Below are 13,786 nucleotides of genomic sequence, written 5' to 3' on the forward strand. Positions count from 1 at the left end.
TGGGAAATTATGGGATGCAAAATAGGTAAACTAGTCTCCTGAGGAACTCTCTCCTGAACCAACAGGTAAGGAAATGAAAATAAAAACACGGGCAACAATTCTTGATGTTGTGTACCATCTGTAATGCAGAGGCGTACAACCACAAAGTTGTATTTGGGTATCTATCTTAGCCAAGTCTCAGAACTGGAAAAATGCATTCAGAATATATATGCTAGAGTAGACATATAAACACATACACACACACAAACATACTGCATGCAACATCAGCACTCTGTGATAACAGATAAATGTTTCTGTGAAAGTTTGGAAATATGAAGAAAAATATTTTTTAAGCATACTATTATGTTTAAAATACCAAGTATCTAATTCATTCCCACAAATTTGTGCTTAATTAACTTGAATTCACAATGCATTTAAAAAATTCAATTATTTCAATTTAGGTACTAAAATAGACAAAAGTTCTATGTTGATCTCTAATTAATATAATTAATATAAAGGTACTAATAGCTCATTTTCTGTAGATTAATTCAACATATGCTGCATCCAAAGAGGAAAACAGCTCATTAAATCATCCAATTGTAAAAACATTTCACCGAATTATCAAATATCAGTTCCCTGAATTAATGATGCAAACTTCAGTCATCATTTCATGTAACATTCCTCCCTCCCTTCCTCCCTCCCTCCCTCCCTCCCCTCTCTCTCCTTCTCTCTCCCTTTCTCTCCTTCTCTCTCCCTCTCTTTTCAATGGCTTTATACTACAGTGGCCTTTTGCAAAATTCTTATTTGAGCCCAGCTTGAATTTAAACTGAAATCTCTCCTTCAGTCTGAATATTTTATATATAATAGTCATATTTCCTTAACCATCAGAAAGTTTAGCTGGACATATCTGTACTCCTAACCTTCTCACAATGGGGCAGGTTTCTCCCATCAGCTTCCTGGAGGATGGAAACATGTGTACAAAAGTATGGCACACACAGAGGAATCAGCCTGGCAGAAAGCAATTGTGAGGAAAAGATGTGCTGCAAATCAGCTCAAGGAGAGTAAACTGCCAGCATTATGGCCTAGGGGAGGTTTCACAGGGTTAATTCCAACTATCAACTTAAGCCTTTCTCTCCACCTGTCAGAAGCCAGCCTACCGAAAGTTGAAGAGAGAGAGAGGCTGAGGGAAGGGTGGATGTTGCTGTGAAAGAGGAAGAGAGAAACAAGACGCTTACTTTTATAGCTGGTAGCCCAAGGCTGATAGCCGTAATAGCCTGTAATCCGCAGGATCCTTTCCTCGATGGATGTGAGTCCTACGGAAGCGCTGGTGAGGTCTTCCACCGACCTCCATTTCATGTCCTCTTTGATCGCCTCATCCACCACCAGATATTTGAGCTGCCGGAGTTGGGGGCTGATGTCTGACAGCCTCCTGGGGCTGACATCAGGCGACCTCCTCATGCCACTAGAAAGGAAAGAGCAGCAGCAGCAGTGGGTTGAAGAAAAGAAACGGAACAGCCAAAGCAGACCGGGAAGCAATATTCTTGGGAATATTCGTATCAGGAGGGGGTGGGGGTGGGAATAAATAAAAATAAATAAAGGGTCCGCCAAAGATAGGCAGCTGGATTGGGGAAACTGAGGAAGGCCACTCGACACCCCAAAGCGATGCTCTCTTAGCACAGCTTTTCTCATCAGGTGCTCTGCAGGCATGCTGGACAACAACACCACCATATCATCCCCAGAAGAAGCTGTAATCCGACCCTCCTGTCTCAGCGGATGGTTCAAGAGAGCCGGCAGCCCCTCCGGGACACACACACACACACGTCCTTCAGCGGTGCCCCCTTCGACGAGCCCGCCAGAAGAGCCCCGGGATACCTCAGCGCATCCCGAAGGGTTCGCCTGGAGCTTTCCCGGTTAGCGCGGCAGAGGGGGGGGGGGGACGGGGGGGGCGCTAACCGGGAAAGCTCCAGGCGAACTTGCAAGCCCTCCCGGCACACCATTCCCTCCCTCCGCCTCCCCGTCGTTCTTGGCGGTCAGAAAGCGAGGACCGGGAGAAGGAGAGCAACTTTGCTCCCACTGGCCCGCCTCGCGCTTCTCCCAGGGCTTGAGGCGTCCCGACCCCGCCTGGGCTCCCTGGCTGAGGCAGCGGACAAGGGAGATGAGTGAGCGCCCGAAGCGGAGCGGTGTGTGTGGGGGGGAATCTTTCTTTCCCGCTCCGCCGCGCCGCCACCCCCGCCCTCCTCCCGCCGTCGCCGCCGGCACTCACATCGCCATGCTCTTGCCCCTGGCCGTGGCGCTGGGAAACTCGCGGATCCCCATGGGGAAGAGCAGAGGGGGAGTGGGAGTGGGAGCTCCCAGACTTCTCGGAAGGGGCAGCCGATCCGGGCTGGCCGACTCGACGCGGACCGAGAAAGAAAAGCTGCGAGAGAGGCGCGGCGTGAAGTGACCGGGAAGAGGGACGTCGCTTGTGCTGGCCACGGCGGCGGCAAAGGAGTTGCAAAGCGCCCGGCCGAAAAAAAAAAAAAAGAAAAGAAAAGAAAAAAAGAAAAGAAAAGAAAAAAAAGAAAAAAAAAGCGGGGGGCAAAACGGCCAGAGACTGTCTGCCTCCACGCTGGGGTCTCCCGGTGCACCACACGGGCGAGGCGAGGCGTTGGTCCCTGCCTGCAACCTGCTATTGCTGCTGCTGTTGCTGCGCGTAAGAGGAAACGGAGAGAAGGTGGAGGAAAGAAAACGCCCGCCGACCTCCTCGCAGGCAACTCCGCTCGCTTGCTCGCCTGTCCTCTCTCTCTCTCTCTCTCTCTCTTGCGCTCGGTCTTTTTTCTCTCTCGCCACAGGGGGAGCCCGCTTTTCCCCTCCTCCGCCTTCCTCCTCTTCGTGAAATGAGCGCGGCGGCCGATAGGGGGAGCCCGGGAACGTTTGTGCAGAAAGGCAAGGGAGAAGAAGGCGAAAAGAGCCTTTTTTGGGGGGTGGGGGGGCAGGAACCTTTCAGGAGTTTTGCAGGGTTGGATCTCGCGTCTTCTCCCCCTCCCCTCCACCCCCGCCTCCGCTCGTAAAGTAGAAAATGTTGTATTTAGTTACTGATTCCTAGAAGTCTTTCTGAGCGTGTTTACCCGACGCAAGCAAAAGCTTGTCCCGCTGACCGGTGGGGATGAAGTCATGATGTGACCTATTGGATCGCTGGATACGGTCCCCCTGCGTACTGTAGATCGGTCGTCCCCGGCGCGAAAAAGGACTCTGCAAGCTTTGGCGCAGGAGTGGGCAGCGTGGAGCACAGGGGCCAGCCATCTTGCAGCCTCTTCTAACCCCCTTTTCTGACATCGCCCGGAGCGCCGTCTGATTGTAGCGCTGTACCACAACTCTCTCCCGATTTTAGGTGTAAGGTGGAGACGCGCTCCACGTCGTTTTGGAAAGAGTAAAGAAGAAGAAGAAAACTGAGTGAAAGCAGCAACAACCGGGAAAAAAAAAAAAGGATATCCTGGCTGTGCCCATAGGTATGACACAGCTCATCACTTCTCTCCATCCAGTGCAGTCCAGAGCCGTTCACTGAAGGTGCTTTGCAGCCCAAAAAGAAAGCCCAAAGTTATGGTCTTTGCTATCAACCACAAAGGCAATGGAGCAGCCCAGAACTGCTTCCTTTACCTGCCTGTTTTATGAAAATCCAAATGGAAGGGGGGGGGCGGAAGCACCTTTTTTTCCCCTGACCTTGGGATCTTTCTATTTTTGATTCTCCTACCTGACACGCGAAGAAGGCAAAGCCAGAGGCAGCTGAGCCAAACCAAAGGCAAAAGGCGGCAGTTGCAGATACACCATAAGGGCAGCAAGTTTGCCGTATAGGACGTAACCTTGCTAGATTTTATGACATGCAAGCTGGCAAGATTGAACTGAAGAGGAGTCTTAGTCTTTGCAATGGGACTTGGGCAGGAGAACATCCCGAGAGAGTCTACCGGTATTCACTATGGAATGATGGTGAGGGTGATGATTGTGCATTTTGAATTTGGCACCCAAATCCAGTCAAATGTACAGCATTGTGGCTTATTTTTGCACGCTCAAGTTAAAACCAAGCAATTCCGATACCCCTTTTTTTGAACCCTTGGGACCCCTGTCCATATATCTTGTCTGCAGAGGAACGTTTTTACGTGTCATCTAAAGGAAAGACCATTTGCTGCTCAGTAGGGAGGATCCCTGACTAGCATATGCCTAATATGTCAGACAATTGCTGCACTCCTATTTCTAACCATTTTAAGGTTTGGCTTGAGAATAATGCAAATAAAGCAACTGCTCTGCAAAGGAGGAGCCAAGGTAATCCAACCACCATCATTTTAACATGGCTAGTCTCATATGCATTCTGTTTGCATATAAACATGGAGCCTTTGGAGTCCACGTAATGATTTACATCCCTTGCTGCTTGGAGATCAGCAAAAGCAGAAAGACGCTACTCTGGTTGAGGCAATAAAGTTCATATAACAACATATTGAGATGCTATTCATGGAAGGACATCTTAAAAGTGAGAATGACCCTAGAGCGTCATTGTGCTCTGTCTTTCTCTCTAATAACCAGCTATGCATTAAGTACAGCATCTTCTGCAGTTCTCTTTCAGCAGAAGCTTCTGAATGGACGGCGGTCCTGAGCTTAAGAGAGGTTTGTACCCTCCTCCTGATTCTTGGGATGTCAGAATAAATGACAGCATTGTGATGAGGACAAAAGCAGCATGAAATGAGGACTTAAAGTTTATTGAAAGCTCGGAAAATGCAGCTGCCTTTTTAATGTTCTCTCTCGTATCCTGCTTATAAAAACAAGAACATATACACTCCGTTAATTTGAAATCTTTATTAAGTTGCATTTATTTGCATTCAGATATTCCATTAATAAAACTCCTTTATTTAATAAGGGTCAGAATCCATCCAGTCCTAACCTGGATGCTGGGGTGTCAGAAAAGGCAAGACAAGATTCATACACGTATCACATCTCAGGCCCAAACTGCCTTGTGTATGAAATTAAAGTTAGCATAATGGATCCTGAATTGTTCTCTTGAGATGAATACATTATCTCTCTTCAAATCTCGCAGACAGCTTAAAACATACCATTCCAATGTTGCCTCATAGTCCAAAATCAGTTTATTGTTTTAAAGCGAGGGCAAGCTAAAGGGCCTGAGTACAGCACAACAGAAATACAAATGAACAAGAAGACTAAAAGAGTTGTAACTCTCAGCTGCTCTAAGAGCCCTGATGCATGATTCCAGTTAGAGGTAGGGAATCTCTAAAGCAGGGGTCTCCAACCTTGGCAACTTTACGGCTTGTGGACTTCAACTCCCAGAATTTCTCAGCCACAAATGCTGGCTGAGGAATTCTGAGAGTTGAAGTCCACAAGTCGTAAAGTTGCCAAGGTTGGAGGCCCTGCTCTAAAGTACAGTTCCAGGCCAGCCTGACTCATTTGGTTTACAGGGCTTCAGAATGAATCTGCCTCTTACTAGCAAAAACCTTATGTTCCGTGAGAAAGGAGCATAATCCCTTCTGTTTAGCTCATGACCTCTCTTCTCAAATCTAAGGCTTTCCTGGCAAACAACTTATTTTCAAAGTCTAGTTACATATCTACAGTACTAATTTCCCCATTATTTTAATCCAACTGTATTCAGAATGAAGTATCAGCTGAATTACTAATTTCATGGACAGTGGTTTTAAAGCAATAAATGTAATGGATTACCTCTATATTTTGCTGGCAACAACACTTTTGTGTCACCTAACTTATAATATCTGAGAATACCAGGCTAATGGAATAGGCTATTAATTTATAATTTAACTGCCCATGGATATTGTTTAAAGTGCTGGTTTTCAAGCAGGAAGGGAAGAAAACAAGCAGCCACAATACATAGACCTTCTCAATAATTTATTAGAAGAAACTCTGCTTATCTTCGCTTACCACAGCCTTCTCTAGCCTGTGCCCTCCAGGTTTGTTAGACATCAACTCCCATCAACTCCAGCCATCATGATGAATGATGAGGTTTATGAGACTTGAAATCCGAGACAGGATTAGAATGGAGAAGTTTATGCTAGCACCTGGGCAACATTGATTCGTTCTTTTGTACTTTTCTCTGGCCTTATTTAATAGGCTCCTCTTTAGGGCCCCTGTTTTCATCTATAGAGCATGCATTTTCAGTTTATTGGAGTAAGCTGGAATTAGATTCCCTAAGATCTCAAAGGGAGAACTTCAATATTTGTGAACCTTTAGAATAGTCCTTTTCAGTCTGGAGTTCCACTATTTGAATACTCTTGGAAGAAGCTACAGTTTCACAAATCAAGAAGCTTCCAGGTTAGAGAAATTTGCTTCAGGAAAAGGATATTCCTAAGCAGATAGATACCTGAAAAAGTTACATTGCTATTCATCCACTGTTTTCCCCATTATTTCTTTCATGAGTTATTGGGAGGGAATTAACTCTACAGTAGTGAAGTAAATGTTACCTTTTGGTCATGTCTGATGAGGGCCCCAGAGATTTTTATATTCTATAACCATGTGGGACTATGGGAAATCTGCCTTATATTGAGTTGAACTATTCAGAATAATAGAATAAGAGACTCTGGAGAACTTGCAGTCCAACCCGCTGCACAGGCGGGAAATCCTATAACATTTCAGACTAGAGGCTGTCCAGTCTCTTCTTAAAAACCCCTAGTGTAGGAGGAACCACAACTTCTGAAAGCAAGTTGTTCCACTGATTAATTGTTCCAACTATCAGGAAATTTGTCCTTAGTTCTTCTTTCCTTTGTTAGTTTCCGTCCATTGCTTCTTGTCTTGCCTTCAGGTGTTTTGCAGAATAGGTTGACTCCCTCTTCTTAGATATAGGAACACTGCTATCATGTCACTCCTATTCATCTAACCTAGAACTGTGTAACTGGCAATGGCTCTCTTATGTTTAAAGTAGAGGTTTCTGGAGCCCTCTGAAACTTCAACCTACATCTTATTGCCTGTTGTTACTCTGACTCATAAAAGTCATTATTATTAAAATTTCACCAGTTGTTAGAGCTTTGCTTTGGTTGGAAAAGCTTTTCTTTTTGAGCAGAATGTTTACTACCAAGTGTGATATAGAGTTTGGCTTGCTGTATTATTCCCCCTGCTGTTAAGATATATTTTTTTTCCATGGGAAATATTTGAGTTGTAATGTGGATTAAAATATTCAGATATATAAATGCACATAAAAAGCACTTCTGCTCTTTCTGCTCACCAGTCCTTTCCAATAAATTTGTAGCTAACCTGTTCTCTTTATTTCTGCCTTAAAAGGCTAAAAACAACACGATGGTAGCTGAACCTCTGAAAGATGGGAAAAAATAAAACAGCTGAGAAAATCCCTGAGGCAGGAATAGGCCACTTACTAGCTCTGTGAAATTATCACATTTCAAAAATGAAGCCATTCTTTGTTGGGTTTCCAAATACACCCCAGTTAAACCATGAATAAATTAATGCAGGTCCCAGAAAACTGACATCATAAGAATGAACAGGTCCAAAGCTGATAATCAGCTCTTAGAATCTTAGAGTTGAAAAATATCATTTAGATCCTGGAGTTCAACCCTTTCCTCACTACTAGGAATCCAGATTAAATCATCCCAAACAGATTGATGCCTTCCCAAAAATATCCAACAAAGGGGAGTCACCAACCCCCTGGGCTGTTAAAATTGCAAACGCCATGCAGAGAAGATAGCACATTTAACATCATTACCTCAGAAAATTTTGCACTTATTATATCACCATGGATACCTGCTGGGGGGTAACATATAAAGAGGACCAATTATGTTTAAATTAGCCACAATTCTGATATTCCTATAATTCACTTTTTAAAAAACCCTTTGTACCTACCATGAAGTGAATCTATATAGTCAGATATTTTTTAGCCATTGTGTGTGTGTGTGGGGGGGGGGATCAAGCTTCCTCCTGCTTTTCAAAGCTAATGGCCAATAAATGAAGTCGTAGAAATAATTTATATTTCTTATTGTGTATTCACTATTGATTGATGATCGATGATCCAAAAAAGAATGAATGTAATTAAGAATTATAATAGAGCTGTAATTGGACAGAGTATCTATTCATTCTTAACATTTTTACAGGCTTGTTTTGAAATCAGAGGTGGGAAATACGCTGTTTTGCTTTTGAGGTTTAAGTGGATTATAAAGGTAATAAGTAAGCAAATAAAGACATTAGTGTATTTTCAATGTCTTCGCCTCAAAGCTGCTACAAGCCTTCCAAAAATAACCCAAACGCACACTTAAGATTGTAACATAGTGCATCATCATCATTTAGAAACCTAAGACATCATTTTGAGAGGACATACATCAGTCCAAGCTATAAACAGGTGAGCAGCTTTCTTCCCAGGTTGGTATCAGTCCATTGCGAAACTAGTATTGGCAGCATTTGTTTCTTCTGGTGATTTTGGTATATTGTTTTCTTGATTAAACATTCTCATATTGAGTGGATCCTGTTGTCTGACAAATGAATGCCAAAATGGTTTATTGACATGCTTGGCACTGAGCTGGATTGGCAACAGCATGGGCTGTGCATGTGCAGAATGCTTCAAGTCACATTTTTAAAGATCAAATCCGGAGCAGATGACCTTCGGAGTGAACTTTAATTCTAAACTATCCTGTAGTATTTTCCTCCTATTTAATCTGATGATGTTGAGCAGGCAGAACAAAAGAATCAGGACGGTTCATAATTTTGATTATTACTTGGAGTGTTTACATTGTGTTGCATTTTGAACCCATTAAAAATCAAACTACAAATTAAAGAAAAGCAACGTAAAAATCCTTTCATACTTAGTAACACATTTCATGTACATTAAAAACTATCTTAAACTTGCAAGCTGTGTATGCTAATACTAATTACTTTATTAAATAATATAAAAATGAATGTTAGGCTGGTTTTCTGTGTGTCTGCCCATACGACTAAGAAATATTTCCTGCTGGAAAGATCTCAAAAAATATTGATTTCTTAAAGCTGACAATATCAATGCACACATAATAATTTATTTATTTATTTATTTATTTTATTTATTATTCGAATTTCTATACCGCCCTTCTCCTTTCGGATTCAGGGTGGTGAACAGCCAAAATAAAAACATTTATACATAAAGTACGATTAAAAATAGATTTAAAATAATTAAATTTGGCCCATAGTTTAAAATTTATCAATTTAAAATCCATATCAAAATTTAAAACCAACCATAAAATCATAAAATCAAGAGAGACTGGCTAACTGAAAGAGATGAGTTTTTAGGGCCCGACGAAAAGTCCGGAGGTCGGAGATCACTCGTATCTCTGGGGGTAGATTGTTCCAAAGGGTAGGTGCCACCACAGAGAAGGCTCTCCTCCTGGGGGTCGCCAGCCGGCATTGTCTAGCCGACGGCACCCTGAGGAGGCCCTCTCTGTGGGAGCAAACTGGCCGGTGGGAGGCTATTGGTGGCAGAAGGCGGTCCCGTAAATACCCTGGCCCTAAGCCATGGAGCGCTTTAAAGGTGATCACCAACACCTTGAAGCGCACCCGGAAGTCCACTGGAAGCCAATGCAGCTCGCGCAGGAGAGGAGTCACATGGGAGCGCCCAGTCGCTCCCATAATCCCCCGCGCAGCCGCATTCTGCACCGGTTGGAGCCTCCGGGTGTACCCCAAGGGGAGCCCCATGTAGAGAGCGTTACAATAGTCCAGACGAGAGGTGACGAGTGCTTGAGTGACTGTGCGTAGGGAGTCCCGATCCAGAAAGGGGCGCAACTGGCGTATCAGGCGAACCTGATAAAAAGCCCCCCCTGGCCACGGCCACCATATGCCCTTCTAAAGACAGCCGTGCATCCAGGAGGACGCCCAAGTTGCGGGCCCTTTCCGTGGGGGCCAATGATTCGCCCCCAATAACCAGCGATCATTTAGAAGTATTTTCATAGGATTGAATTTGGTTCAGAATCAGATACTATGTCTGAGTCTAACATTGGACCAATATCGCCTAGAACTTTCTCTCTACACTTGCAGCCACTTTCACCCTCAGACTCTGCTATAATGGGTTTTGGAGTTTCAGAGAAAACTTTTGGAGGAGGGCTGTCATTACTTCACCCCTACCAACCGTGTCCTGCACCTCCTTTTCTGCTGACAGAGGACTGTCATTGGACTCCATCGTTTGCAACGCATTATACAGACACTTCCTACTTAATGCATGATGTACAGAAAATAATGCATGATAAAATGAGAACCTCAATCCAGTTGTTAAAAGATGAGCAACTGGAAGCAAATACTGTCAGTTTCGTTTCCCTTGCCTGGCCTTACTTTTTGAAAAACTATGGTGATTCTCAGAATCAATGTGACATAGCCTTCCCTATTGTGTTGCCCTGAGGAAATGTTGGCTTACTGATTCCATCAGCTGCAGCCAGCATGAGCAATGAAGAGGTTGTAAGAGATGGTAGGAGCTGTAATTAAAAGATCTGAAGGGCATTCAGTTGAAAAAGGCTGATAGAGCAATGGAAGAATTAAGACTTGATTACTTGCACACAAATATGATTCACTTAACAACTGTAACAAAAAAGATTGTAAAATGAAACAAAAGTCAAAACTCATTGCTTAGTAATGAAAATTTTGGGCTCAGTTGTGATTGTAAGTCGAGGTCTACCTGTTAATAAGGAAATGTTGCAGAGACTAGACTTCCACATTGTACCAAGTCATGATTTGTTCAACAATATAATTATGGGCTGAGTTCACATAATAAACCACATTTTATAAATCATAGTGGTTGGGTTCACACAACACTGTAAGCCACAACCAGATAAATCGCAGTACACCTCAATGTAGTTTATGAATCCAGCTGTAGCATCATTTCCACTTCTTCAGAACATTTACACAACATTAGCTATGTTATCTCTTAAACTTGATCCAACCTAAATTTGGGGGAGAAGGATTGTCTGAATGGGATTGTCTTTAGTAACTTTCAGTTGACAATGAAACATGCTTACTCTGTCATTTGCAAATATAGAACTCTTAGGAGTTACAGTCACTCTAAACCACTGTGTTTTTTTCCTCTTGACGTCCCATAAGCATGTACTGATCCCCCAAGTCTCTGAGTCTTTGAATAATGAAACTTTAGTTACATCCCTCATCTCCACCTTCCATGCAAAAATCATAAGTCTTTTATTACATTCAAAGATCCTAGCATTTGTGAAGGTAAATGCCACCTGAAACCATTGCAGCATAGTCCTACACCAGATAAAGTGGCATGCAGGGGATTGATGCCATGTCTTCTTTTTAGGTGAAAGCACAAGTTGCTGAATCTCTCTGGAGAGAAACATAGCTGAGGCTCCTTTGCAATGGCTGATGTGAACTCAATAATTTGTTGGGAGACAAAGCAATAATTCTTTCCAATGGGAAGATACTTTTTCCTTAAAGCTTCAATTAATGAGCAGAACCTTCCTGATAAAAGTTGGACACATGAGGATTCAAATGTCTATGGAGTTTCTCAATCATTCAGGTCATGCTTGTCCCAAAGGTACTTTATCGAAAAGTAGCTGGACTTTCTTAGTTTTTTCCTTGAAAATGTTTTGTTCCTCATCCAAGAAATGAAGAAGCTTCTTGGATGAGAATTGAAACATTTTCAAGGAAAAACAACAATAAGAAAATCAAGTTGCCTTTCAGAAAAACACATTTTGGGCGATCAGGATTGAAAGGAAAAAATGAGTTTCTGCAGTTTTCAATATCCCAGCATTGATCAGAAATCAACTTAATGGCCCAATTTAGGTGACGTTGAAAAAACAATTGGGGCCAGTGCTGATCCCCCAAAGGTACAAAACACCAATCTGAAAATGTCCTAGATTTATACTAAAAATTATGAAGTTTTACCAAAGCATTTAATATTTTTAAAGTACACTATATTCTCATTTCAGTAGTGCTGTAGAAACTAAAAAGGAGATCCTATAGCTCAGCCTCTTGATCATTTGTCTAGTAACTCTAGTTGGATCTTTGTCTGGAGGCTTCAAACACCATTGCTCTCATGACAAACCATAGATAACTGGTGCCTAGATTTTCCTTACTATTAATGCTGAATCTTAAATTCTGTAGGGACAGTTGAAGGAGGAGACCTTGGATCCAGCAGGGCATGATAGAACAGTCTATGACTAGTATAAGAATGTCTTCTCTGATTCTTTTGCTGATCATTAAGCACAGCTGGGTCTACAGTCCAATGCCATCTTTTTATCAGTACAAAGTACAAAGCCTATCTGTGTTTTATAAGATGACTATATTTCCTTCCTTTATAATATACATGCTTTATATCAGGGGTGAAATTCAACAGGTTCTGACAGGTTCTGGAGAACCGGTAGTGGAAATTTTGAGTAGTTTGAAGAACCAGCAAATACCACCTCTGGCTGGCCCCAGAGTGTTCTGCCCCAGCTCCGGTTTCCCAAGGATTGTGACACACACCAACGGTCCTTATCAAAGTTATAACGCACCAAGAATAAACAAAGGTTGGCAACCAGCCCAGAAAACAAGATACGATAAGATACTCACTCTCCAAAATGCTCTGTAATAATTACACGTTGTTTCCAGCAAGAAATTACTAACTGCGTGCAACTTAAATAGGCTAAGGGAGTGGCCAATTATCCTCAAACCTTACTCTTGAGGAGACCTCCTCCTCCTGAGTAGCCACTCCTGCCTTTTGGTAGCCCTGCGTGCTCGAGCATTGAGGAGAGGCTCCTCCACTTCGCTCTCTTCACTTGAAGGAGCCTCTGGAGGTTCTGAAGGCCCTGGCTGAGTTTCTGCCTCTGGCACCACATCCTCTTCAGCATCCTCGCTGTCCGACATGAGCACTGGCTGCGCAGGCTGCTGGCGCGATCCCACACCAGCCTCCTCGTCGTTGGGATCAGCCACAATCCGCGCAGGCCGCTGGCAGGCCACATCACAGAGTGGGGTGAGAATGGGAATTTTGCAGTATCCTTCCCCTGGAGTGGGGTGGGAATGGAGATTTTGCAATATCCTTCCCCTGCCACCCCCACCAAGCGACGCCCACCAAGCCACACCACACCCACCAAGCTACACCCATAGAACCGGTAGTAAAAAAATTTGAATTCCACCATTGCTTTATATACATGCTAGGAACATAAATATATAAAATGTTCCTGGAACCCATGGCTAACTGGACAATTCTGCCATTTTATCCCATGTATTAAAATAGGCAAACGCTCTTCATACTTTATGCCATTTAAAACTAAACAAAAATATCCATGCAGTCTATCTGCTTCCTGTTTAATACATTAATGATGGAAAGCTTAAGCTCAGATCCCTACTCATTGGTGTAGCTCTGTGGGTGGGCACATCTGTTTCTCATAGCCTATGGCTCATAATAAATGTATGAGGTCAGTTAAAGGTCAAATTTGGCATGCCATTAAATGAAGCATTGTATTTAATATACATATTTTTAACATGCAAATAATAGTCACTGTATGTAAAAAAAAAGCCATAATTATCAGGAGTTGAGCAGATGGAAAGGGCTGATGAACTCCTTTGAAGTCCTTTTTTTTGCATTTAATTAGAGGAAATCTAATTAGTGCCAATTGGCTTGGGATTATAGGATGATATCCAAGCCATTCAGAGGGCACTGAGTTAGGTAAAACTATTTTAAATTGTTTGATTACTTGTTTAATCTGCAGGTCCTATATCCATAAATGCTGTTCTTCTTCAGCCCCAAGGATTTCTACGGAAAATACCCATGACTTTTAAATGAGGCCATTATCCGGTTAAAGAAATCTTTGTTAATTAAGCACTCATGCGTCTAAACATAAATTAATAATTTTAAATATGTATTTAA

General features: G+C 42.9%; 1 protein-coding gene across 1 annotated transcript in view; it reads right to left on the bottom strand.

The window, feature by feature from the left end:
* Window positions 1-2,295, bottom strand: part of SLC35F3 (solute carrier family 35 member F3) — a 118,908-nt gene extending 116,613 nt beyond the window's left edge. Inside the window, exons 1-2 of the mRNA XM_070950813.1 lie at window positions 2,243-2,295; window positions 1,215-1,441 (exon numbers count right to left, since the gene is read on the bottom strand). Of these exons, the coding sequence (XP_070806914.1) occupies window positions 1,215-1,441; window positions 2,243-2,295 (280 nt within the window). The remainder of the gene's footprint in view (window positions 1-1,214; window positions 1,442-2,242) is intronic.
* Window positions 2,296-13,786: the final 11,491 nt, after the last annotated feature.

This window comes from Pituophis catenifer, unplaced genomic scaffold (genome assembly GCF_029215685.1).
Source record: "Pituophis catenifer annectens isolate HBS135680 unplaced genomic scaffold, rPitCat1.0.hap2 SCAF_1, whole genome shotgun sequence".
Taxonomy (NCBI): domain Eukaryota; kingdom Metazoa; phylum Chordata; class Lepidosauria; order Squamata; family Colubridae; genus Pituophis; species Pituophis catenifer.